Raw genomic sequence first — 24,380 nt, 5'->3', positions numbered from 1 at the left:
TTGTGAGAGTATTTTGTGCCAGACTATTTATGCACTAGTATTGTAGTATTGTGGAATGTGCTCACTGAGCACTCCAGTTATCTTGTTTAGTGGACTATTGTTGAACTTTGTGTAATGGTTTTATTTGTGGCAGTGTGCTTATCTACTCGTTAATCTTTACCTGTCCCTCAGCTAATTTCTATTTTTGTTGGTGCCATATTCCCTATGAAATACCTAGGTACTAACCTGAATTGTCTCTCCATTGCAGTGTATCGTTGGATGTACATTTGGGGCTGCGGGCTGCACAGGAGAGGACAACACCAAGGTATGGCATGCTTCCAGTTCTCTAGTCTATACTACTGTTGGATGGCCGTAAGACGTCGCCTCGCCTTACGCCCTACTCGCTTTAGCGTAAGGCGGTAGTTGGTCGCCTCGCCTCGCTTTACCGCCTTAAAAACCTTGTGTTTATCCACCAATTGCTGTAAATCAACCTTGGGACACGTCGGCCCTGTTCGTTTGTCTTATAATCCGTACTTTTCAGCTTCTTTTTTTAGTCGAAATAATGTTTTTCTCTCACAACAAATTAACCGGAACAGTGTTTCGACTTATTTTTTCAGCGAAGCGAACAGAGCCGTCATCTGATATTCACATGACGAAGAAGTCCTATTTTGGTTTTGGACGGCGGTTAAACCAAAGATAATAAGATGCACGAGAAATAGACTTTCTTGAAAAAAAAACTTTTGCTGTTAGCTTCCGGCTGTTGCACGTAAAGGCCTGATGCCAAGCTCACCATCGAAGATGCACACACTGACAGTCTGACACACACCAAACGAAGGATTCACGAAGGACAGGCCGAGTCTCATCAGTTCCACCAGCCGCCTTGTTTAGTTCCACCTCAAAATCTAAAAAATTACTACAGTACCTATCACATCGAATGTTTGCGGCCCGTGTATAGAGCATTAAATGTAGACGAAAAGAAAAACTAATTGCACAGTTTGGTGGGAAATTGCGAGACGAACGTTTTAAGCCTAATTAGTCAATGTTTGGACAATATTTGTCAAATAAAAACGAAGGTGCTACCGTAGCCCCAAAATCCAAATTTCGCGAACTAAGGGTGCGTTTAGATCAAAAAAATTTTGGATTTTGGCTCACCGTAGCATTTCGTTTGTATTTGATAATTAGTGTCTAATTATGGACTAATTAGATTCAAAAGTTTCGTCTCGCGATTTCTCGACCAACTGTGTAATTAGTTTTTTTTTCGTCTACATTTAATACTCCATACATGTGTCGCAAGATTCGATGTGACAGTTACTATATAAAATTTTTTGGCAACTAAACGGCGCCTAAACAAGGGAAGGCAAACTCTCCTCTTCCCCCACCGCGCGGCTCTACCCCCCATGCAATGCAATCCGCAGGCGCAGAGCAGCAGAGCGCAGCAGCCCAGAAAATTTCCCCTCTCCCCGCATGCAATGCAATCCGCCTCGGCGGCCGCGCCCTCCGCCTTGCTGCTCAGCATCTTCCCCAAGGACTCCCGCCCGCTCCCGTGCCTTCTCCTCACTTCCCTGCTGCTGCTGCTGACCCTCCACCTCCTCTCCTCCTCCTCCTCCTCCCCCGCCCCCTCGCCGCCTCCACCACCACAGCCCCGCCTCGCGCCGCTCCCCTCCGCAGCCTCCGCGGGCCCCGCGCCGCCCTCGCTCGCGTTCCTCCTCACGGGATCCGCGGGCGACGCCGACCGCCTCCAGCGGCTGCTCCTCGCCACCTACCACCCCCGCAACGTCTACCTCCTCCTGCTCGACCGCGCCGCCTCCGCGGACGACCGCGCACGGCTCGCTTGCAGCGCGCGGGCTGCCCCCGGCCGCGACAACGTCCATGTCGTCGGGGACCCCGGGTTCGCCAACCCGCGCGGGGCCTCCGCGCTCGCCGCCACGCTGCACGGCGCCGCGCTGCTGCTGAGGGTCGACCAGGGCTGGGACTGGTTCGTGCACCTCGACGCCGATGAGTACCCGCTCGTGACACCCGATGGTGATTCTTCTCTACACCAATCCCACTACTTTTTGGTGTATATATGCTGTACACCCTAGTGTTCCTGAGATTTTTTATATAGATCTAGGTATTTGGGTGATCAGAAGAGTATTTATCTATATCTATTTTGTTTTAATAGATTGTTAATGTTTTCATGAAATATTCCGTAGATTGTTTAGCATTGATAGATCTGTCGACAACTCTGGATTTGGTGTTATCAAGTAGGTGAATCAATTTATTGTACATGATAGTTCCCTTTCAGAAGATCATGCTAATGCATGAGAATGGATATAGAAAGGTTTGAAAGAATGGGGCTAGGATGGCTTTAAGGAATATAACTCATTTTTTTGGTAGGTCTCTAAAGGAACAGGTTGAAACTAAATAATCAGTTCGTTGTATATTCTTATGCCAATTCACCAAGGAAAAAGATTCACTTCATCTATAAAAGCATGCTCATGTTAGTCTTTTAATTGAATTAACACTCCCAATGATTACATGGAAGTGTCACACTAGAGTTTGTAAATAAGATTGTAGCTAGCTTTACTCCTGGCCACTATTTTTAAATTTCCTCCCCCGCTTTTTTTTTAGTTTGGAAATAGTGCAATTAGAATGGAGAACAGAATTTGTCCCACAAAGAATATTGTGGTCTTATAGTCAACCAATGCTTTCGATTGGTTTTCATTTAGCTTGGGCATCAGATTATTTTTTTTTCTAAGGTTTATGCTATGTACTGCCTACTTGAGTCCTATGCACCTAGCATGCATTTGTGAATGGAGCTTGAAGCCATGGGAACTTGCTACTTTAATCTTGTCAGGGTTTACAATAGCTGTTTGTTACTTTTACTCATTTATTTATGTCATAAATTGTTGACAGCTAGTGGAAAGTTATTAGTTTATGAAGGTAACTTGATTTCCAAATTGTTTGCAGACCTCCTGCATGCTTTTTCATACCTACCGAAGGATCTCAACTTCATTCAGCATACTAGCTATATTGGTTGGAAGGAGTATGTGCACTTTATCATTTTTGGTTCTAGTCTCTCTCTCAATTTAGGGCTGGAAGTTATTTACATTGTCTGTCTGTCTCTGCATCCAGGGAAAGACAAATAAGGCCAATCATCGTTGATCCTGGTCTATATCTCTCATCCAGGAATGACATTTTTTATGCCACCCAAAAGCATGATCTACCAAATGCTTATAAACTGTTTACAGGTGAGGGAGTACTGTCTTTAATCTACACTACCGCATGACTCACAATCCAAGGGTGAGGCATGGAAGCACTCCCCATATTTTTTTTTCTCTTTATTTGTCAGTACATAATGTTAGAACAATATAGAATAAAATGCTTTATAATGCCAATAGTCAAGTGATACACAGTTGACCTAGAACAGTGGTGACACGGTCCAATTTTTCTGTTGTTGATGCCTTTCGTGAACGTGTAAATATAAACTACCTCTGTTGTGACCTAAAAAATCATTGCACTCATTTTTCTGAAACTCAGCCACAAATATACACAAGGGATATTTAGATTTATAATCTGGAAATTTCATCATTAGATTTTTCACCAAGTAATGCCCGAGGTTTGCATCGTCCAAAATGGTAATTAAGTGAAAATTTTTTGGGGTGGGCATGGGTTTGTTACCAGTTAACTTTCTTACGTTGATTATCATTCTATCGGCTAGGGCTATGATAGCTAAGATTCTACTGGTTTGTTTGGTATGATGCACATGGTCATTGTTAATTAACAAGATCATTTAATTCTTTAAGTGCTCTTCTTGTTGATGTAAACTGTGGTCACTAATTCAATTAAGTTATAGATTTGAAGGCTGGCCATTTGAACTTTTAAAATGGAAGATCAATGTAGGTAGGACATAGGGTATTAGGGATCCTTCAGTAAGCTGGTCATTTGGTTTGCTGACCATATATATCCCTATTTAACTAAATGAAATCTCACCATTTCGATTTTTTAGCTGCCTTGTCTATTTCGGTAGAAGGGCATGATGGGAACTCTGGGTGGTCTATATACATCTTTGCATGGTGCTTTACTTCATGGTAATATTCAAGCAAATTCTGGCATTTGTTGGACTAGCATATTGAAAATAGGACTGTATTTGAACACTGCAATTTCTGTAATTTATTGAATATTGGTACACAATGTTTTTTATTAATCCTTTCACTAAGCCTTACTCTTGGGACACTTGCAGACAAATCTTATGTTTTTGTGGCAATTCAAAGTATTCATAAACTAAGAAATTGGATGGCGATATGTATTCTATATTCATAGCTGATTTGCAAACTTACAAGAAAGAAATTTGAGTTGTATCGTGTTTCTTGGCTCGTGGCACATAACCCTGGAATTCATTGTTGTATGATTTGAAAAGACCCCACCATATCCTATTCATGCCCAAACTGGTGTGTCTGTCCCACTTGCAACCCCACTGTCTTAGTCGCAAAAATTTTGTTGACCAGTCATGGAAAAGAAAATGAATTTTTGCAGGCCATAACTTCGTGCCTGCTTTGCATAATCAATTATGGCCGGGTTTAGAACTGTATCACCATAAGACTTTGGTCCTTGGGCTATGTAACATTAGTCATGAAATGCACCTGTAACACCCCGGTGTTATGCCTACATCTAGGCACTGCTAAATCATACCTGTCATGCATCATCAAGCATCCTAATCCTACATGCATGATCTTGCATATAACAACTGAAACATTTCTTCGAAACATACGAAACATGTTTGTGAAAAGAAAATGATGCATACACTTATTAGAGTTGTTTTGCCCTGATTCTTGCTTGCTAGTTGAGTAGAAATTGTTGGTTAGGCTTGTAAATCATCTAGAATGGTTTAGCACAATTTTTGGAGCAAGGTTTGTATTTAAATTAATTCAAAATTTTGCTTCTAAAGTAAATTCCAAAAATTAGGGTTTTGAGTTAAAATTTAACTTTGATTCTATAATTTAAAATCTAGATAGGATTGGACTTTGGTTATAAAAGCAAAGTTGTAGGGAATTGAATTCTAAGCAATTTTCATTTTTGGTACATTTTCAAAAGAGGTCATTTTCTTGCTCAAAATAATGTTTGAATGGTGGCATTTAAAAATTTCTTGAAAATAAATTGAAAATCTTCATTTCCTTTTTCCTGGGCCGCCGCCTCGCTTTCGGCCCAGCCGCACAGGCGGCCCGGCCTGCCTCCGCGCCCGTCGCCCGCTCACCCGCTCCTGCCTCGGCCCAGCTGGCTCGCCGCGGCCCAGTCCACCGCGCGCTGCCTTCTCCTCCCGCGCGCCGCGCGTCCCGGCCGTGGCAGAGCTTGCCCGCCGCGTGGCCGCTCTGCGCTGGCGTCGCCCGCCGCGCGGCAGCCGTGGCCTGGCACTGCGCCCACGCGCCCGCCTTCACCTGCCGGTGTCCGCGCACTCGCTCACTCGCGCCCTGCACTTCCTCCCCTTCTCCTCCACAGCCGCGAGCTCCGAGCTCCGCCGTCGCCGCGCTCGAGCTCCGCCGGCGTCCAACTCAAGCACCACCGCACCATTCTCCAATTCCTCGTGCCCCGAGCTCCGCCTCGCCTTCCTCGAAGTCGTGCTCGAACTTGCTCCGCCTTCCGAGCACAGGTCGGACCTCCCCGCGCCTCGCCACCGGCGTCCATGGCACCGCCATGCACGGCCGCCGTGGAGCGCCCTTTTCCTTCCCTCTCCAGCCTCGCATAGCGACCTTGCCGAGCTCGCTTTCTCCTCGCGCGTCTCCTGCGCTCGCTCTCTGGCGTTGCCGTGGCCGGAGACGGCCGCTGGCCGCTGGCCGAGCCGCGCCGCCGCGCCAGCGCGCGCCCCGGCATGGCGCCTCGCCTCGGCTGGCCAAGCCGGCCAGGCAAAGCGGCCGTGGGCCGAAGCCCTGCCAGGCCGCCGCGCTCCTCCTTTTCGCTCGGGCCGCGCAGGCCGAAAGTGGCCATGGGCTAGTTCATCCGCAGGCCGGCCCAGTAGAGTTTTGAAGAATTGATTTCCATTTATTCATTTTTATTTGAAAACAGAAATGGTTTGCAAAATATTTGGATACTCAAAGTTGCTCCAAATTTGTTGAAACAAATTTTTCTAGGTTCCTTATTACCAGATCTACTTGGAAAAAATTATTGCATGTCATTTTGATATACTTTTCTATAGGATTTTATTCAATCTTGAATATTGCTGATAACTTGAAAAATATGTAGAAAAATATATAGGCTTCAGAAAAATATGATTCCAAGTTTGTTAATCTTCTTATGTCATGTACTTCCTAAGGAAAATATGTTTCATGCATGTGCTGTGGAAAACTTTGGAGGTGTAGTTCAAGTGCCTTTAAGGGCTGATTTTTGTTATTTTTGATAGAGAGCAAACTTTGTATAAAACATGCATGCGGTAATTTTTGTACAGTCATTATATGCTATGAAGAACTTAGGAAAAATATTAATTCTGTTGTTTGACACTTTTCATAGTACAAAGTAATTTCATGCTCATTTTCATGCTATAGCTTGTCATTTTTGTGTAGGATGGTTTACTTATCCAAATGCCATGAAATTTTTATGGTAGTCTGTTTAGAGTAGTAGTATGCTACTGTAATGTTCTCAGATTTTTAGGAACATCAGAAATATAGGTTGCTATTCAAACCTATTATTAATTAGGGTTTAAGCAAGTGTCGCTTTAAGTGTGATTAAGAAAATCGTAAAGCTTTGGTGTATCTTTGAAGCATTTCATAAGATAGGTTAACTTAACATATTAGTAGTAGAAGAGAATGCAGTAGATGACATGTATTTGTAGTATAGTTCTTAGATGATGTTGACTACCTTGCATTTCAACAGATCCATTGCATTCATCTCCTTCGATGCACCGTTTGCATAATCACTTACGCGCATTGCATCATACAGGATCGCAAATCGAGAACCCAGTCGTCATACCCGAGGAGCCAGAGGAGCAGCTCGAGGTGCAGCAGCAGGAAGTGCCAGAAGTCAACGAGGAGGACGTTGAGGAACTTCCGGAGTGCCCCGATCATCGTCCGAGCTCCTTCGAGAGAGGCAAGCCCCGGAGCATTTTTCTCCCGGTTTGCAACTAATTAATTAAATGCTTTACTTTAATTGATGCATTACGTTCAGGAGTTGTTTGCAACCGTTGCTGCATTATACCTTGTTTACCTTTGTTATACTATATCCTTGTTACCCTGGTATCCGCAGTCGAGTCAAAGCTTAGCTGGCTTAGACCGGTAGAAGTCGGGTGATTTCCTGTCACCTGCGAGCTATAGGTGGTTACCTGGATCTGCTTGGATGACTATGAAGTCATAGTATAACTAAGTGTTAAATGAAGTTGAGACCGGACGGAGACTTGCAGAGTTTTGGACTGTAGTGTTTCCGTCTGTGTCGATTAAGGACCGACCGTTGTTGGGCCTCGAGTCATGTTGAACGCATGCCTTACATTTAGCTGGCCGGATAAAGTACCTTCCGACCGCGAAGCTGGGAGATTTTTCGGGCCGAGTAGATTGCCCGCAACGCACTGTACCGGAGCAGGTGTGGTAGGACACGGGGGCGGGATGATAAGACCAAAGTGCAGTCGGTCGGCCCCCGGGTACATGTGGTTCCTGGCAAACTCGAGATTCCTGGAAAGTTGACTCGGTGATCAATATCTCACTTTAGCGGGTGAGTGAGGTTTGTGTAAGGAATAAATCACCAGCTGGTTAGGAATCGATTCGAATCGCCATCGCTCCTGGATAGTGAGCACTTGACTTGAGTTACTTCATCGTAGTAAATGTTATGGAACACTTGGACAGTTATAATGAATATGACAGCACGAAAGTTGATTAATGATCATCGGTTATCATTATCTGCTTAATCATATGTTTACTCTAGTATAGGTGCAAACCTAGTGAACAGGTTAATAATAATTAACTTGGCAATAATGCTTTTAGAAAGGTTCTTGAAATGCTAAAATGCTTCTTTTTGCAAAAGAGTCAGCTACCCTACCATAAAGCCCTTCATAATCCTTGGTGTCATTTATTTTTGGTTATGTCGGGTAAGTCTGGCTGAGTACCTTCTCGTACTCAGGGTTTTATTCCCACTTGTTGCAGATGGGCAGATGTACTATGGCTACTGTATCAACTGCCTGTATCCTGCGATGGGTGATGCTTAGGACCATGGGCATGGTCATTCCTTACGTCTCATCTGATGCTTTTGTTGGAGATGATCATTCGCTGGCACTATATTTGAACTCCGTGTGAGTGTGTGGTTTTAACAAATGACTTCCGCTACTTTTTATTCAAACTTGTTTTGTAATAACTATGTTTAAACTCTGATGTATCGGTTATGCAAACTTTTATGTAATATGTGATTGGTGACCGCTAAACTGAGTACGATCATGGCTGGGACATGAGTTGGTTTGAAATCCTTCGTGATTTCACGGACTACCGGGTTATACGGGCTTAAGTTTGCTAAAGCGTCTGCTCTGGCGGATGATTTTCTTACTTAATTTCGTATAATTGGTCGGTTCTGCCACAGCTGGTATCAGAGCATGGTTTAGCGTGTTACTGTTCACAAGTGTATTTAAAACAAAAAGGCATTGGAAAACGTGATTTTAAAACTATAAAGTGTGCCAGTGATCATATCCTTTATGCCCAGTTAAGGACTTTAGGTGGCTTAATTAAGTACTGACCGGGGTTCTTGCATCATATTTCTCTTTCGTCGCTCATACGGCGTGCTATTGTATGAGTGCCACTTGTTTGAGTGGTAATGAATGGATCAATTGCCTCTACGCCTCGGTAAGTGTGAGTTGTGAGAGCATGATCGGATACACCGCCGATCTAGGGTGAATGCTTATATGATACTGGAGTAATTACATGTTCTACGCATGTTTTACCAAGGTATCTCATGTGAGGGTCTTCCGTCTGTGGAGGCGATGCCATCATTAGGATGATGATTCGGGTAGTTACTACCGTTGTACACGTATCTGGGGATTCGTGTAGAGCGTGTAGATAAAATTTTACTGCTTTTATGCATTCATTGGGAATTGGGCTGAAATGAATCTTCTGCAGGTACATAACAACGCTATCGTGTAGAACGTATTAGCTACGTAAATGAGAGATCGTTGTTATGCCACCGAATTCGTCGTTAGAAATTATTTATTTCCTAAGTTTGTGAGAACGTACGACCCGTACATACATCATGTACTTGTGCATCTCATTCATCTCATGCATACCTCCCCTTATAAATTGATTATCTCATTTTGATAAAAGTTGCATCACCTAAAATATGTTTCCCCGAGGTAATAAGAGAACTTTTGCTACAGATGGCCCGCACGAAGCAGACCGCCCGTAAGTCCACCGGAGGAAGAGCACCCCGACGTCCGTTGGCCCTGAGGGAGCACCGCACCACGGACACCTTCTTGAGCGAGTTTGGCATGCCGACTTTGCTTTGGAGAGTGCTCCATGATGTGGGGTACCCAGAGGGTCAAGAGCCGGTGTACTCTTGGAATGAGAGCCAGTTAGCAGATGATGGACTTGCAGTGGTGGAGATCATGGTTCCTGCTCTTGGTGATGCTCCAGATTGGGATGGTTGGCATTTGGAGTTTGAGGGTCGCACTCCAGCTGAGGGTGCAGAGGGAGCAGCCTTCCGTGTCATCAGGGACATTATGAGCAGATTTCCCAGTGAGCTTGCAGCAGCTTTAGCTGGTACTTTTCCTAGGGATGATCCCCGCGATGCCATTTGGGTTCAGCCTGAAGGAAGCGCATTGGTCAGAGGTCCAGCTGAGGGACAGGCTAGCGACAACCAGGCAATGAGTGCTATGTTCGCCGCCATCAGGGCGTATGAGGGTCTTGAGAGTACCTACTGGACTTTGACTGGCTTGCGTAGTGAGGATAAGCTCAAAGGGAAGAAGCAGAAGAAGAGACAGGCTCGAGCTATAGCTAGCTTGCAGGAGCAGTTGGCTGATATGAATCTACAGCGAGATCAGGCGGTTGAAAGAGGTGATAGAGCTATGCAGCAAGTGCATACGTTGACTCAAGCCAACAACAATGCAGACCGCATGATTGGACAGTTGGTTCAGGAAAGGAATGAAGCCTGGAACGCAAGAAACCTTCTGTTGCAGAGAGTCGATGAGCTAGAGGAATACAACGGCTACTTGCACGAGGAGTTTCACGCGCTCTACAATGGGGTTGGCCCATATGCTCCACCAAACGCCGCTGGCATGGACATCGACAACGACAACCAGAACGAGCCTGTAGTTTCACCTGGAGGCGATGGTGACGTCTCCGATCCCGACGATGGCCCCGAGGAGTAGGCTAGTAGCTTTGCGCTAGTATCTAGGTATTGTCGCGATGACCTTTCTTTTGTTGGCATGTAATCTATCGTATGTTGCTTCGAACGTATGAGAATTGGCATGTGTTTGGAACTTGATTTTCGAATGCGATATCTGAACGCATAAAAAGTCCAGTGTATGTATACTGGCAATGTGATTGTATGGACGCGATGTTTGCCGTTTAAGTAACTCGATTAAGTGCTGTTGTTTTAATTGGAATTGAGATTGTTGTGCCTCTGTTTTTATTGTATGAATTTATTCTCTCCAGTAAATTCAGTATGGCATAATTTTTCCCTCACTCGCAATTATTACAGCTTCACTCAATCATACTTGTTGCTGAAAAATGCAGATGACAAACACTCGCCGAACCACGTATGAGGCCGCTGAGCCCGGTGCCAACGGTGCAGGGACTGGTGGTGGTGGTGGTGGAAACCACAGCAACAACAATGAACCTCCCCATGAACCGCATTTGCCACCTCCGCCCCCGGTTACCCCCGAAATGTTCCTCGCACAGCTACTCGGGAGTCAGCGCAACACAGAACAATCTCAGAAGAACATGGAGGATCTTCTCAGAACCATCGCCAACAACGTTCAACGTGGTAACAATCAAGGTGGTGGCATAGGAGTGAACCAATATAGCAGCTTCAAAGATTTCATGGACACCAGGCCACCAGTCTTCAAGGAAGCAACAGAGCCACTTGATGCTGAGGAATGGATCAACACGATGGAAGATAAATTCCGTGTGTTGAGAATGACTGAGGTGCTAAAAACGGAGTATGCTGCACTTCAATTGCAAGGACCGGCGGGAATGTGGTGGAAGCACCATCGCACCACCTTCCCTCCAAATGCTCAGATTTCTTGGAGAGAGTTTGCTGAGGCCTTCCGCGGAGTCTATATTCCACCCGGGCTGACAGAGATGAAGTTGGGAGAGTTTCTGGCATTGAACCAGGGTACCAAGACCGTGACGCAATACCTGCATGCTTTCAACAACTTATGTCGCTATGCTCCCGACATGGTTGACACAGATGCTAAGAGAATAGCCAGTTTTAAGAGGGGTCTCAATCCAAAAATGATGAAGCATGTTGGTACTAACAACCGCGTCAGATTCAACGACTTCATCAGTGACTGTCTGAAGCAGGAGAAGAATAACAACGCCAGCACCGCAGCCAAGACACGCAAGAGAGCCTTCGAAGGTGGGCCGTCTCAAGCTAGAGCACCTATGGGAGGTCGTCCTCCTTATCGCCCATCGGCACCTGGCGCTAGATTCAGGCCACCTCAGCCAAGAAGCCAGAATTTCCGTGGACCTCAAAAGCCGTACAAGATGGCAGTACAGCCCAACAAAGCAGCCGCAACTGCGGTACAAGGCAGTTCCAAGGGAGCTGTGGGATCTGCCGGGACAGTGAGAGGACCCTGCTATAACTGTGATCAACCCGGTCATTTCTCGAGGTTTTGTCCATACCCGCCCAAGAAGAAGCAGCAGACTTATAATGCTAGAGTGCACAGTACCACAGTGGATGAAATTCCAGAGGGAGAGCCCGTCACTGCTGGTAAGTTTACTGTCAATGAAAACCCTGCAGTTGTTCTATTTGATTCCGGATCATCGCATTCTTTTATGAGTCAAGCATTTGCACAGAAATATGAACAACTATGCACAGAATTGGGTTATGGTTACCGTATAAGTTCAGCAGGGGCTGATGTTTTGACCAACCGGATGGTTCGAGGGGCAACCCTTGAATTAGGTAGCAGAAAGTTCCGAGTGAACTTGATAGTTATGCCTGGGTTAGTCTTGGATGTCATTATAGGGATGAATTGGATGAAGGATTGGGGAGCAGTCATAGATACTAGAGGTCGAGTACTTACCCTTAAGGATCCCCTGGGTGAGGGTACTTTCCAAGTACCATTGCCTCGAAGAACAGACCTTATAAGTGTTACATGCGCTACGGCAGTCATTCCTATTCATCAGATTCCGGTAGTGTGTGAATTCCCGGACGTATTCCCGGATGAGCTACCTGGTCTTCCGCCAGATAGAGAGATTGAGTTTGGAATTGAGTTAGTCCCCGGAACAGCTCCGATTTCAAGGAGGCCCTATCGGATGCCTCCCGACGAGTTAGCTGAGCTAAAGAAGCAATTAGAAGATTTGTCGAAAAAGGGGTTTATTCGGCCAAGCAAGTCTGAATGGGGATGTTCAGCTTTGTTTGTGAAGAAAAAGAAAGAGGGCACGTTGAGAATGTGCGTAGATTATAGGCCACTCAATGCTGTGACCGTCAAGAATAAATATCCCTTGCCACATATTGATGTTCTGTTTGACCAATTATCCAAGGCCAAGGTGTTCTCAAAAATAGATTTGAGATCCGGTTATCATCAGATCAAGATTAGGCCACAGGATATACCAAAAACTGCATTTTCCACCAGATACGGGTTGTATGAGTATCTTGTCATGTCTTTTGGCTTGACAAATGCTCCCGCATATTTTATGTTTTTGATGAATACAGTTTTCATGCCAGAATTGGATAAGTTTGTGGTAGTATTCATCGATGACATTCTGGTGTACTCCGAGAATGAGAAAGATCACGAAGAGCATCTGAGAACTGTCTTGACCAGACTTAGAGATCATCAATTGTATGCTAAGTTTAGCAAATGCGAATTCTGGTTGAAGGAAGTTCCTTTCCTTGGTCACATTCTGTCAGAGAATGGAGTTTCAGTCGATCCAAGTAAGGTGCAAGAAGTTATGAATTGGAAAACACCGACCTCAGTTCCTGAGATTAGAAGTTTCTTAGGACTAGCGGGTTATTACCGTCGCTTTATACCAGATTTCTCAAAGATCGCCAAACCGATGACGAGTCTCCTACAGAAGGATCACAAGTTTGTATGGACAGAGGAGTGTGAAGCAGCTTTCCACACTTTGCGGAAACTGTTGACCACTGCTCCTGTTCTAGCACAACCGGATATAGAGAAACCATTTGATGTGTTTTGCGACGCATCAAAGACTGGATTGGGTTGTGTTCTTATGCAAGAAAGGAGAGTCATAGCTTATGCATCACGTCAATTGAGAAAGCACGAGGTCAACTATCCAACACATGATCTGGAACTTGCTGCAGTTGTGCACGCCCTAAAAATTTGGAGACATTACCTACTTGGTAATGTGTGCAATATTTTCACGGATCACAAGAGTCTTAAGTATATCTTTACCCAACCAGAGCTAAACATGAGACAACGTAGATGGTTGGAATTGATCAAAGATTACAACTTGAATGTGCAATATCATCCTGGTAAAGCCAATGTAGTGGCAGATGCTTTGAGCAGGAAGTCACATTACTTGACTGTGCAGCCATTACTTGAAGATGGATTCGATCTAATGCATCCTGCTGTGTTACATAGTATTCAGATTAGTTGCTCGTTGGAGAGTAAGATAATAGAAGGTCAGAAAACCGACAAGGGGATATTCCACATCAAAGAGAAAATAAAAGAAAAGCCGTCTCAACACTTTAAAGTGGATGAACAGGGTGTGTTGTGGTTTGACAACCGTCTTGTGGTTCCCAAGGATCGAGAGCTTAGGAATAAACTCATGGATGAAGCTCACCTGTCTAAGCTATCTATCCATCCTGGAAGTAGTAAGATGTATCAAGAACTAAGATCTCGCTATTGGTGGACCAAAATGAAGAAAGAAATTACAGCATATGTTGTCAGATGTGACACATGTTGTCGAGTGAAAGCCATTCACATGAAACCTGCTGGTATGTTGCAACCCTTATCAGTCCCTAGTTGGAAGTGGGACGATATCAGTATGGATTTTATCACGGGTTTGCCCACTACCCAAAAAGGACATGATTCGATTTGGGTAATTGTGGACCGTCTTACCAAGACCGCTCATTTCTTGCCTGTCAAAACAGATTATCGACCACCTCAATATGCCGAGAAGTATATCGCAGAAATTGTGAGGTTGCATGGTATACCCAAGACCATAATATCTGATAGAGGCTCACAGTTCACGGCTCATTTTTGGGAACACTTACACAAAGGCTTAGGAACTAGTTTAATTCGCAGTACCGCTTATCATCCTCAGACAGATGGTCAGACTGAACGAGTAAATGCTGTTTTGGAGGATATGTTGAGAGCCTGTGTATTGTCTTCCAAGGGATCATGGGAGTCATGGATACCGTTAGCTGAGTTTTCTTATAATAATAGCTATCAAGAAAGCATCAAGATGGCCCCATTCGAAGCTTTATATGGAAAAAAATGTAGAACACCATTGAATTGGATCGAGCCTGGTGATAGAAGGTATTATGGCATTGACTTTGTAGAAGAAGCCGAGAAGAAAGTTCATATTATTCAGCATAATATGAAAGCTGCCCAATCACGTCAGAAAAGCTATGCAGACAAAAGAAGGAGACCCCTTGTGTTTGAAGTTGGTGACTATGTTTATTTGAAAGTCACACCAATGAAGAAGAAAAGGTTTGGAATCCGAAGAAAGCTTGCCGCAAGATTCGTAGGACCATACAAGATCTTGGAACGAAGAGGTCCGGTAGCCTACAAGCTAGAGTTACCTGAGACAATGAGTACAGTTTTCCCAGTTTTCCATGTATCACATCTCAAGAAATGCTTGCGTGTTCCGGAGGAAAGAATAGAACCTCGAGGTATTCAACTCAAATCAGATTTGGTGTATCGTGAGCAACCAGTCCGAGTGTTAGACACGAAGGAACGTGCTACTCGGAATAGTGTGGTGAAAACTTACAAGATACAGTGGGATCATCATGATGAGGGAGATGCAACTTGGGAAACAGGAGAGTATCTACAAAAAGCTTATGAAGAATTTTATAACAAATGGTTCGTAACCCAAATCTCGGGACGAGATTTTTATAAGGGGGGAGGGCTGTAACACCCCGGTGTTATGCCTACATCTAGGCACTGCTAAATCATACCTGTCATGCATCATCAAGCATCCTAATCCTACATGCATGATCTTGCATATAACAACTGAAACATTTCTTCGAAACATACGAAACATGTTTGTGAAAAGAAAATGATGCATACACTTATTAGAGTTGTTTTGCCCTGATTCTTGCTTGCTAGTTGAGTAGAAATTGTTGGTTAGGCTTGTAAATCATCTAGAATGGTTTAGCACAATTTTTGGAGCAAGGTTTGTATTTAAATTAATTCAAAATTTTGCTTCTAAAGTAAATTCCAAAAATTAGGGTTTTGAGTTAAAATTTAACTTTGATTCTATAATTTAAAATCTAGATAGGATTGGACTTTGGTTATAAAAGCAAAGTTGTAGGGAATTGAATTCTAAGCAATTTTCATTTTTGGTACATTTTCAAAAGAGGTCATTTTCTTGCTCAAAATAATGTTTGAATGGTGGCATTTAAAAATTTCTTGAAAATAAATTGAAAATCTTCATTTCCTTTTTCCTGGGCCGCCGCCTCGCTTTCGGCCCAGCCGCACAGGCGGCCCGGCCTGCCTCCGCGCCCGTCGCCCGCTCACCCGCTCCTGCCTCGGCCCAGCTGGCTCGCCGCGGCCCAGTCCACCGCGCGCTGCCTTCTCCTCCCGCGCGCCGCGCGTCCCGGCCGTGGCAGAGCTTGCCCGCCGCGTGGCCGCTCTGCGCTGGCGTCGCCCGCCGCGCGGCAGCCGTGGCCTGGCACTGCGCCCACGCGCCCGCCTTCACCTGCCGGTGTCCGCGCACTCGCTCACTCGCGCCCTGCACTTCCTCCCCTTCTCCTCCACAGCCGCGAGCTCCGAGCTCCGCCGTCGCCGCGCTCGAGCTCCGCCGGCGTCCAACTCAAGCACCACCGCACCATTCTCCAATTCCTCGTGCCCCGAGCTCCGCCTCGCCTTCCTCGAAGTCGTGCTCGAACTTGCTCCGCCTTCCGAGCACAGGTCGGACCTCCCCGCGCCTCGCCACCGGCGTCCATGGCACCGCCATGCACGGCCGCCGTGGAGCGCCCTTTTCCTTCCCTCTCCAGCCTCGCATAGCGACCTTGCCGAGCTCGCTTTCTCCTCGCGCGTCTCCTGCGCTCGCTCTCTGGCGTTGCCGTGGCCGGAGACGGCCGCTGGCCGCTGGCCGAGCCGCGCCGCCGCGCCAGCGCGCGCCCCGGCATGGCGCCTCGCCTCGGCTGGCCAAGCCGGCCAGGCAAAGCGGCCGTGGGCCGAAGCCCTGCCAGGCCGCCGCGCTCCTCCTTTTCGCTCGGGCCGCGCAGGCCGAAAGTGGCCATGGGCTAGTTCATCCGCAGGCCGGCCCAGTAGAGTTTTGAAGAATTGATTTCCATTTATTCATTTTTATTTGAAAACAGAAATGGTTTGCAAAATATTTGGATACTCAAAGTTGCTCCAAATTTGTTGAAACAAATTTTTCTAGGTTCCTTATTACCAGATCTACTTGGAAAAAATTATTGCATGTCATTTTGATATACTTTTCTATAGGATTTTATTCAATCTTGAATATTGCTGATAACTTGAAAAATATGTAGAAAAATATATAGGCTTCAGAAAAATATGATTCCAAGTTTGTTAATCTTCTTATGTCATGTACTTCCTAAGGAAAATATGTTTCATGCATGTGCTGTGGAAAACTTTGGAGGTGTAGTTCAAGTGCCTTTAAGGGCTGATTTTTGTTATTTTTGATAGAGAGCAAACTTTGTATAAAACATGCATGCGGTAATTTTTGTACAGTCATTATATGCTATGAAGAACTTAGGAAAAATATTAATTCTGTTGTTTGACACTTTTCATAGTACAAAGTAATTTCATGCTCATTTTCATGCTATAGCTTGTCATTTTTGTGTAGGATGGTTTACTTATCCAAATGCCATGAAATTTTTATGGTAGTCTGTTTAGAGTAGTAGTATGCTACTGTAATGTTCTCAGATTTTTAGGAACATCAGAAATATAGGTTGCTATTCAAACCTATTATTAATTAGGGTTTAAGCAAGTGTCGCTTTAAGTGTGATTAAGAAAATCGTAAAGCTTTGGTGTATCTTTGAAGCATTTCATAAGATAGGTTAACTTAACATATTAGTAGTAGAAGAGAATGCAGTAGATGACATGTATTTGTAGTATAGTTCTTAGATGATGTTGACTACCTTGCATTTCAACAGATCCATTGCATTCATCTCCTTCGATGCACCGTTTGCATAATCACTTACGCGCATTGCATCATACAGGATCGCAAACCGAGAACCCAGTCGTCATACCCGAGGAGCCAGAGGAGCAGCTCGAGGTGCAGCAGCAGGAAGTGCCAGAAGTCAACGAGGAGGACGTTGAGGAACTTCCGGAGTGCCCCGATCACCGTCCGAGCTCCTTCGAGAGAGGCAAGCCCCGGAGCATTTTTCTCCCGGTTTGCAACTAATTAATTAAATGCTTTACTTTAATTGATGCATTACGTTCAGGAGTTGTTTGCAACCGTTGCTGCATTATACCTTGTTTACCTTTGTTATACTATATCCTTGTTACCCTGGTATCCGCAGTCGAGTCAAAGCTTAGCTGGCTTAGACCGGTAGAAGTCGGGTGATTTCCTGTCACCTGCGAGCTATAGGTGGTTACCTGGATCTGCTTGGATGACTATGAAGTCATAGTATAACTAAGTGTTAAATGAAGTTGAGACCGGACGGAGACTTGCAGAGTTTTGGACTGTAGTGTTTCCGTCTGTGTCGATTAAGGACCGACCGTTGTTGGGCCTCGAGTCATGTTGAACGCATGCCTTACATTTAGCTGGCCGGATAAAGTACCTTCCGACCGCGAAGCTGGGAGATTTTTCGGGCCGAGTAGATTGCCCGCAACGCACTGTACCGGAGCAGGTGTGGTAGGACACGGGGGCGGGATGATAAGACCAAAGTGCAGTCGGTCGGCCCCCGGGTACATGTGGTTCCTGGCAAACTCGAGATTCCTGGAAAGTTGACTCGGTGATCAATATCTCACTTTAGCGGGTGAGTGAGGTTTGTGTAAGGAATAAATCACCAGCTGGTTAGGAATCGATTCGAATCGCCATCGCTCCTGGATAGTGAGCACTTGACTTGAGTTACTTCATCGTAGTAAATGTTATGGAACACTTGGACAGTTATAATGAATATGACAGCACGAAAGTTGATTAATGATCATCGGTTATCATTATCTGCTTAATCATATGTTTACTCTAGTATAGGTGCAAACCTAGTGAACAGGTTAATAATAATTAACTTGGCAATAATGCTTTTAGAAAGGTTCTTGAAATGCTAAAATGCTTCTTTTTGCAAAAGAGTCAGCTACCCTACCATAAAGCCCTTCATAATCCTTGGTGTCATTTATTTTTGGTTATGTCGGGTAAGTCTGGCTGAGTACCTTCTCGTACTCAGGGTTTTATTCCCACTTGTTGCAGATGGGCAGATGTACTATGGCTACTGTATCAACTGCCTGTATCCTGCGATGGGTGATGCTTAGGACCATGGGCATGGTCATTCCTTACGTCTCATCTGATGCTTTTGTTGGAGATGATCATTCGCTGGCACTATATTTGAACTCCGTGTGAGTGTGTGGTTTTAACAAATGACTTCCGCTACTTTTTATTCAAACTTGTTTTGTAATAACTATGTTTAAACTCTGATGTATCGGTTATGCAAACTTTTATGTAATATGTGATTGGTGACCGCTAAACTGAGTACGATCATGGCTGGGACATGAGTTGGTTTGAAATCCTTCGTGATTTCACGGACTACCGGGTTATACGGGCTTAAGTTTGCTAAAGCGTCTGCTCTGGCGGATGATTTTCTTACTTAATTTCGTATAATTGGTCGGTTCTGCCACAGCACCGATTTCTACAAGACTTCAACTATGTCCACATAACCTTGACATCTTATAATAATATGTTTAACTCAACATTAACAGCTGTTTATGTATTCGAAATGGCCTAGCTCTTATTATTTTCCATGTATTGCTTGTGTGTGTTTTTTGGTGCTGTTACTGTTTTAGAATAATTTCTAACTAACTTCACTGTTCACTCTTATATACAAGAGCTTACCGACATGCTATTGTCCGTAGATATATATAGCATCATATTTTTAAGATTGAATTTCTTGGCTCATGGCACATAACCCAGGAATTTATGGTTGTATGATTTGAAAAAGGCCCCACCATATCCCAATCACACCAAGACTGGTGTGTCAGTCCCACTTGCAACCCCACTGTCTTAGTTGCCTAATTCTTTTGACTAGACAACGTGGACAAGAAATGATTTTTTGCAGGTCGGAATGTCACACTAGCTTTGGCGTGATTGGGTTATGGTCTAGTTTTAGAACTGTACCACCATAAGACCTTGGGCTTTGTAACATTATCCATGAAATGCAGCAATTTCTACAAGACTTCAAGTCTTCAACTATGTCCATACTCCATAGAGCCTTGACATCTTCTGAATTAATAATATGTTTAATTCTAACTACCGTTTATGTATTCAAAATGCCCTATGCTTTTATTATTTTCCATATATTGTTTGTGTTTTTTTTCCTTGTGTCACTGTTTAAGAATAATTTCTAAGCAACTTACTATTCTATACAAGAGCTTATTAGTGTGTGCTATTGTCTGTAGATATAGCATCGTATTTCTAAGATTGAATTTCTTGGCTCATGGCACATAACCCAGGAATTTATGTTGTATGATTTGAAAAAGGCCCCACCGTATGCCAATCATGCCAAGACTGGTGTGTCGGTCCCACTTGCAACCCCACTTTGTCTTAGTTGCCAAAGTTTTGTTGACTAGACAACGTGGACCAGAAAATGATATTTTTGCAGGTTGAAATGTCACGCCAGCTTTGGCGTAATTGGGTTATGCCTGGGATTTAGAACTATATCAGTAATATCACCATATGACCTTGGGCAATGTTTCATTAGCATGAAATGCAGCAATTTGTACAAGACTTCAACTATGTCCATAGAGGCTTGACATCTTCTGAAATAATAGTATGTTTAACTTAACATTAGCTACCATTTGCGTATTCAAAATGTCCTATGCTTTTATTATTTTCCATGTATTGTTTGTGTTTTGGACCCTCCCTTCCAACCCCCCCCCCCCCCCCCCCCCCCCCCCACCCCCACCCCCACCCCGCCCTCTGGTGTCCCTGTTTTAGAAAAAAATCTAAGCAACTTTACTATTCTATAGAAGACAGTGTTCTATTGTCCATAGATATAGCATCACATTTCTAAGATTGAGTTTCTCGGCTCATGGCACATAACCCAGGAATTTATGTTGTATGATTTGAGAAAGGCCCCACTGTATCCCAATCACGCTAAGACTGGTATGTCGGTCCCACTTGCAACCCTACTCTGTCTTAGTTGCCAAAATTTGTTGACTAGACAACGTAGACAGGAAAATGATTTTTTGCAGGTCGGAACATCACACCAGCTTTGGCATAATTGGGGTACGGCCGGGTTTTAGGTACCACCATAAGACCTTGGGCTAGTGTAACATTAGTCATGAAATGCACCAATTTCTACTAGACTTCAATTAATGGCACAGAACTTGGACATCTTTTGAAATAATGCTATGTTAACTCCAACATTAACTACCGTTTATGTATTCAAATTGCCCCATGCTTTTATTATATTTTGTATATTGCTTGTGCGTTTTAGATTTTTTTTCTGGTGTTGTTAATATGGTATCAGAGCTGGAGGTCTCGAGTTCGAATCCTGGTTAGCGCAATTAAATAAAATAATTGCTGCTCACTCCTATTCCACGCCTCCACGTGAGGGGGGGGTGTTGGAATATAAGTTAATTGCCCACCTCTCCCCATCAGCTTAAGCTTTTGGGTTGAATTAGTTGGTGCATGCAACTTAATAATGTTATTAAGATTGAATTTCTTGGCTCTTGGCACATAACCCAGGAACTTATGGTTGTATGAATTGAAAAAGGCCCCACTGCACGCCAATACTGGTGTGAGTCCCACTTGAAGCCTCAGTCTGTCTTAGTCGCCAATATGTTGACTAGATAGACAACGTGGACAAGAAAAAGGTTTTGCAGGTCAGAGTGTCATGCCTGTTTTGGCGTAATTATGGCTGGGTGGTGCAAGCGGTAGAGTCTTACCGTCTGTGACCGGAAGGTCCCGGGTTCGAGTCGTGGTCTCCTCGCATTGCACAGGCGAGGGTAAGGCTTACCACTAACACCCTTTCCCAGACCCCGCACAGAGCGGGAGCTCTCTGCACTGGGTACGCCCTTTTTTTATTAGAACTGCTGCATCATCACTAGACCTTGGGCTATGTAACATTAGTCATGAAATTCACCAATTTCTACAAGACTTCAACTATGGCCATAGAACTGGACATCTTTTGAAATAATACTATGTTTAACTCAAACTTTACCTGTTTATGTGTTCAAAATGCCCCATGCCTTTATTATTTTCCATATATTACTTTTGTGTTTGGGATTTTTTTCTGGTGTTACTTTGTTAGGTTCATTTCTAAGAAAATTTACTCTTCTACTCAAGATCTTATTAGAATGCTGTTATTTATAGATATAGTATCATGTTTTTAAGATCAAATTTCTTGGCTCAAGTCAAATAACCTAGAATTTGTTGTTGTATAATTTTGGAAAAAAAACTCGACCTGCGGAGGGTAAGACAGCCCCCGGGCATTGCATTAAGAAGAAGACCTTCTCACACAGGTCAAGAAAACCCCCGAACCCCTGCCCCACTCATACACAGTGGCACCGTAGCCCATGTGAGAACGACCACGATCGGGGCTAGGCCTTAGACCTGTGCTTTGGCGTGGGACAAACGAGGGGAATTTTTTGACCCTAGCCTGAAAATTCGCTCCCATGGGGAGTCGAACTCAGCACATGAGGAGTGCTACTCAGACCACCGAACCAACTCAGCTGGAGGCCCTTTTGCATAAGTTTGAAAAACATATCCTAAGGAGGTCAAGGCTGATTTGGCAGTCCCACCTACAGCACAACTCTATCATAATCGCTAATTTTTTTGTCGACTAGTCAATGTGGATGACCAAATGATGAGGCAGGTTGGAACGTCATGCCTGCTTTGGCGTTCTTGGGCTACAATCTTTGTTTAAGATCTGTGTAACCATTAAAACTTGGTCTATGTCACATAAGTCAGGAAATCCTTTATGCAAGACTTCGACAAGGACTATGACACCTGGACTTCTTCTGAAATACTCCCTCCGTTCCAAATTATAAGACTTTAGCTTTTCTAGGTACATTTTTTTACTATGTATATTTAGACATAGTGTATATCTAAATGCATAGCAAAATCTATGTATCTAGACAAAGCCAAAACATTTTATAATTTGGAATGACGGGAGTATATGCTATGGTTGATGCCAACATTAACCTACATTTATTTATTTCCTTGACAAAAATACCCCTTCTTTTTATTTTCTTTATATTCCTTATGCATTTTGGATTTTTTTTTCCGCTGTTACTTTTTTTCTTGTCCATTTCTAAGAAAATTTTACTCTTCTATATACAAGACCTTACCAGAATGCTACTGTCTATAATATCGTGTATTAAGATCAAAATTCTTTGGCTTATGGCATGTAACCTTTGATTTTGTTGTTGTATGATTCTAAAAAGGCTTGACCATAGCCTAACAACACCAAGGCTAGTGTGGCTGTGTAGCAGTCCCAACTTGAGTTGCTAAAAATTGTTGACTAGTCAATGTCGATGACAAAATGATGTTGCATGTTGGAATGACATGCCTGCTATTGCTGTTGGATTACGGCTGGGCTTTAGAACTCTATGACGATTTTTTTTTGTGTTATGTAACATGAATAGGGAAATCCACCAATTTCTGCAAGGCTTCAAAGTATGACCTTAAAACCTGTTTTTCCTTAAAATAAATACTCCATTTTGAGTTCCATTTGACCACCATTGTGTTACCTTGACACAAAATGCCCCTTTTTCTTTTATTGTTTTCTGTATATTACTAGTGTCATTCAGATTGCTTCTGTTATTGATATTTCTGTAGGTTCATAAACTATGGTACACTCCTGTAGTCCTGTATAAGAATCTTGGGATGTAAAAATGATGATGAATACCATATGAACTCTAAGGCAGATGGATAGAACATTCTGTTTCAAGGATATGCATATGCATGAAATGTCTTAAGATTAAATTTCACAAAATGCCTGGTTGTACTGTATTGACATTGGTACAGAACCCTATATTTCTTGGATTTCTTATTATGTCTACTCTGGTTTTGTGGACATTTGTCTATAATACCATTGATACAACACTATATAGCTGCTACACATCATTGTTTAGTGCTATTTGACTTGTTTCTTGTTTGTTTTATTGATAGTTTACTCTGTTTTTATTTATGTCTAAGGGTGTCTATTGTTTCCTTGCAGGCTCTTCATCTGTTATCCTTTCTCGGAAATTTATTGAATATTGTATTGTTGGTATGGATAATCTGCCAAGAACTCAGCTGATGTACTGCACTAACATGCCCTTGCCACACAGGAAGTATTTTCAGACAGTTCTTTGCAACTCCCCTGAATTCAACAAGACTGTAGTTAACCATGATCTGCACTATTCAACATGGGATGCTCATTCCAAAAACGAGCCACGCCTACTGACTATAGATGACGTAGAAAATATGACCGATAGTGGTGCAGCCTTTGGGACTAGATTTCCGAAAGATGATCATGTGCTTGATCACATTGATGCCGAAATTTTACACCGCCTTCCTGGAGAGCCAGTTACAGGAGGATGGTGCATAGGTGTTGGGCATGACAGTCCATGCGACATTTCAGGTAACCCAGATGTTCTTAGACCTGGGCCTAAGGCTATAAAACTTGCTAAGTTCCTTGCTGAAAGGCTGTCATATCAGAACTTTTATGGCCATCAATGTATATGGGATTGATGATTGTATAATTTCAGTATCAGGGAACCCGATCTTTCAGGTTATGAGTTTGCGGTTTGCTTCATAATGCGGTGCATTTCATTCGCCATCAGTTTATATGGTGTCTAACCTTGTTTCCTAGTAATGCACGATAGTTGATTCTTCTGTGATAACCTAAAACAATAAAAGTGAATCATAGGAAATGTTGGACAATAAGCAGCTGCGGCGTCATCGCATTTGATATGAAGCAAAGTTGTGGTTGGCGAGAGA

The 24,380-nt window shown here is 43.7% G+C and overlaps 1 protein-coding gene across 2 annotated transcripts; it reads left to right on the top strand.

Moving 5' to 3' along the window:
• The first annotated feature begins 1,362 nt into the window (after window positions 1–1,362).
• LOC136535703 (uncharacterized) lies at window positions 1,363–24,175 on the top strand. 2 transcript variants are annotated; one of them, XM_066528077.1, is made up of 7 exons: window positions 1,363–2,001; window positions 2,929–3,004; window positions 3,094–3,209; window positions 6,889–7,061; window positions 10,650–11,847; window positions 17,458–17,604; window positions 23,617–24,175. In XM_066528077.1, exons 1-7 carry the CDS (start codon window positions 1,377–1,379, stop codon window positions 24,129–24,131), a joined length of 2,850 nt encoding a protein of 949 aa, XP_066384174.1. In that variant the 5' UTR covers window positions 1,363–1,376; the 3' UTR covers window positions 24,132–24,175. The 2 variants fall into 2 exon arrangements, with proteins under 2 accessions (XP_066384174.1, XP_066384175.1); XM_066528078.1 differs by lacking the exon at window positions 23,617–24,175 and adding an exon at window positions 18,648–19,098.
• Window positions 24,176–24,380: the final 205 nt, after the last annotated feature.

This window comes from Miscanthus floridulus, chromosome 2 (genome assembly GCF_019320115.1).
Source record: "Miscanthus floridulus cultivar M001 chromosome 2, ASM1932011v1, whole genome shotgun sequence".
NCBI classification, from domain to species: domain Eukaryota; kingdom Viridiplantae; phylum Streptophyta; class Magnoliopsida; order Poales; family Poaceae; genus Miscanthus; species Miscanthus floridulus.
This window is presented reverse-complemented; position numbering and strand designations above follow the sequence as displayed.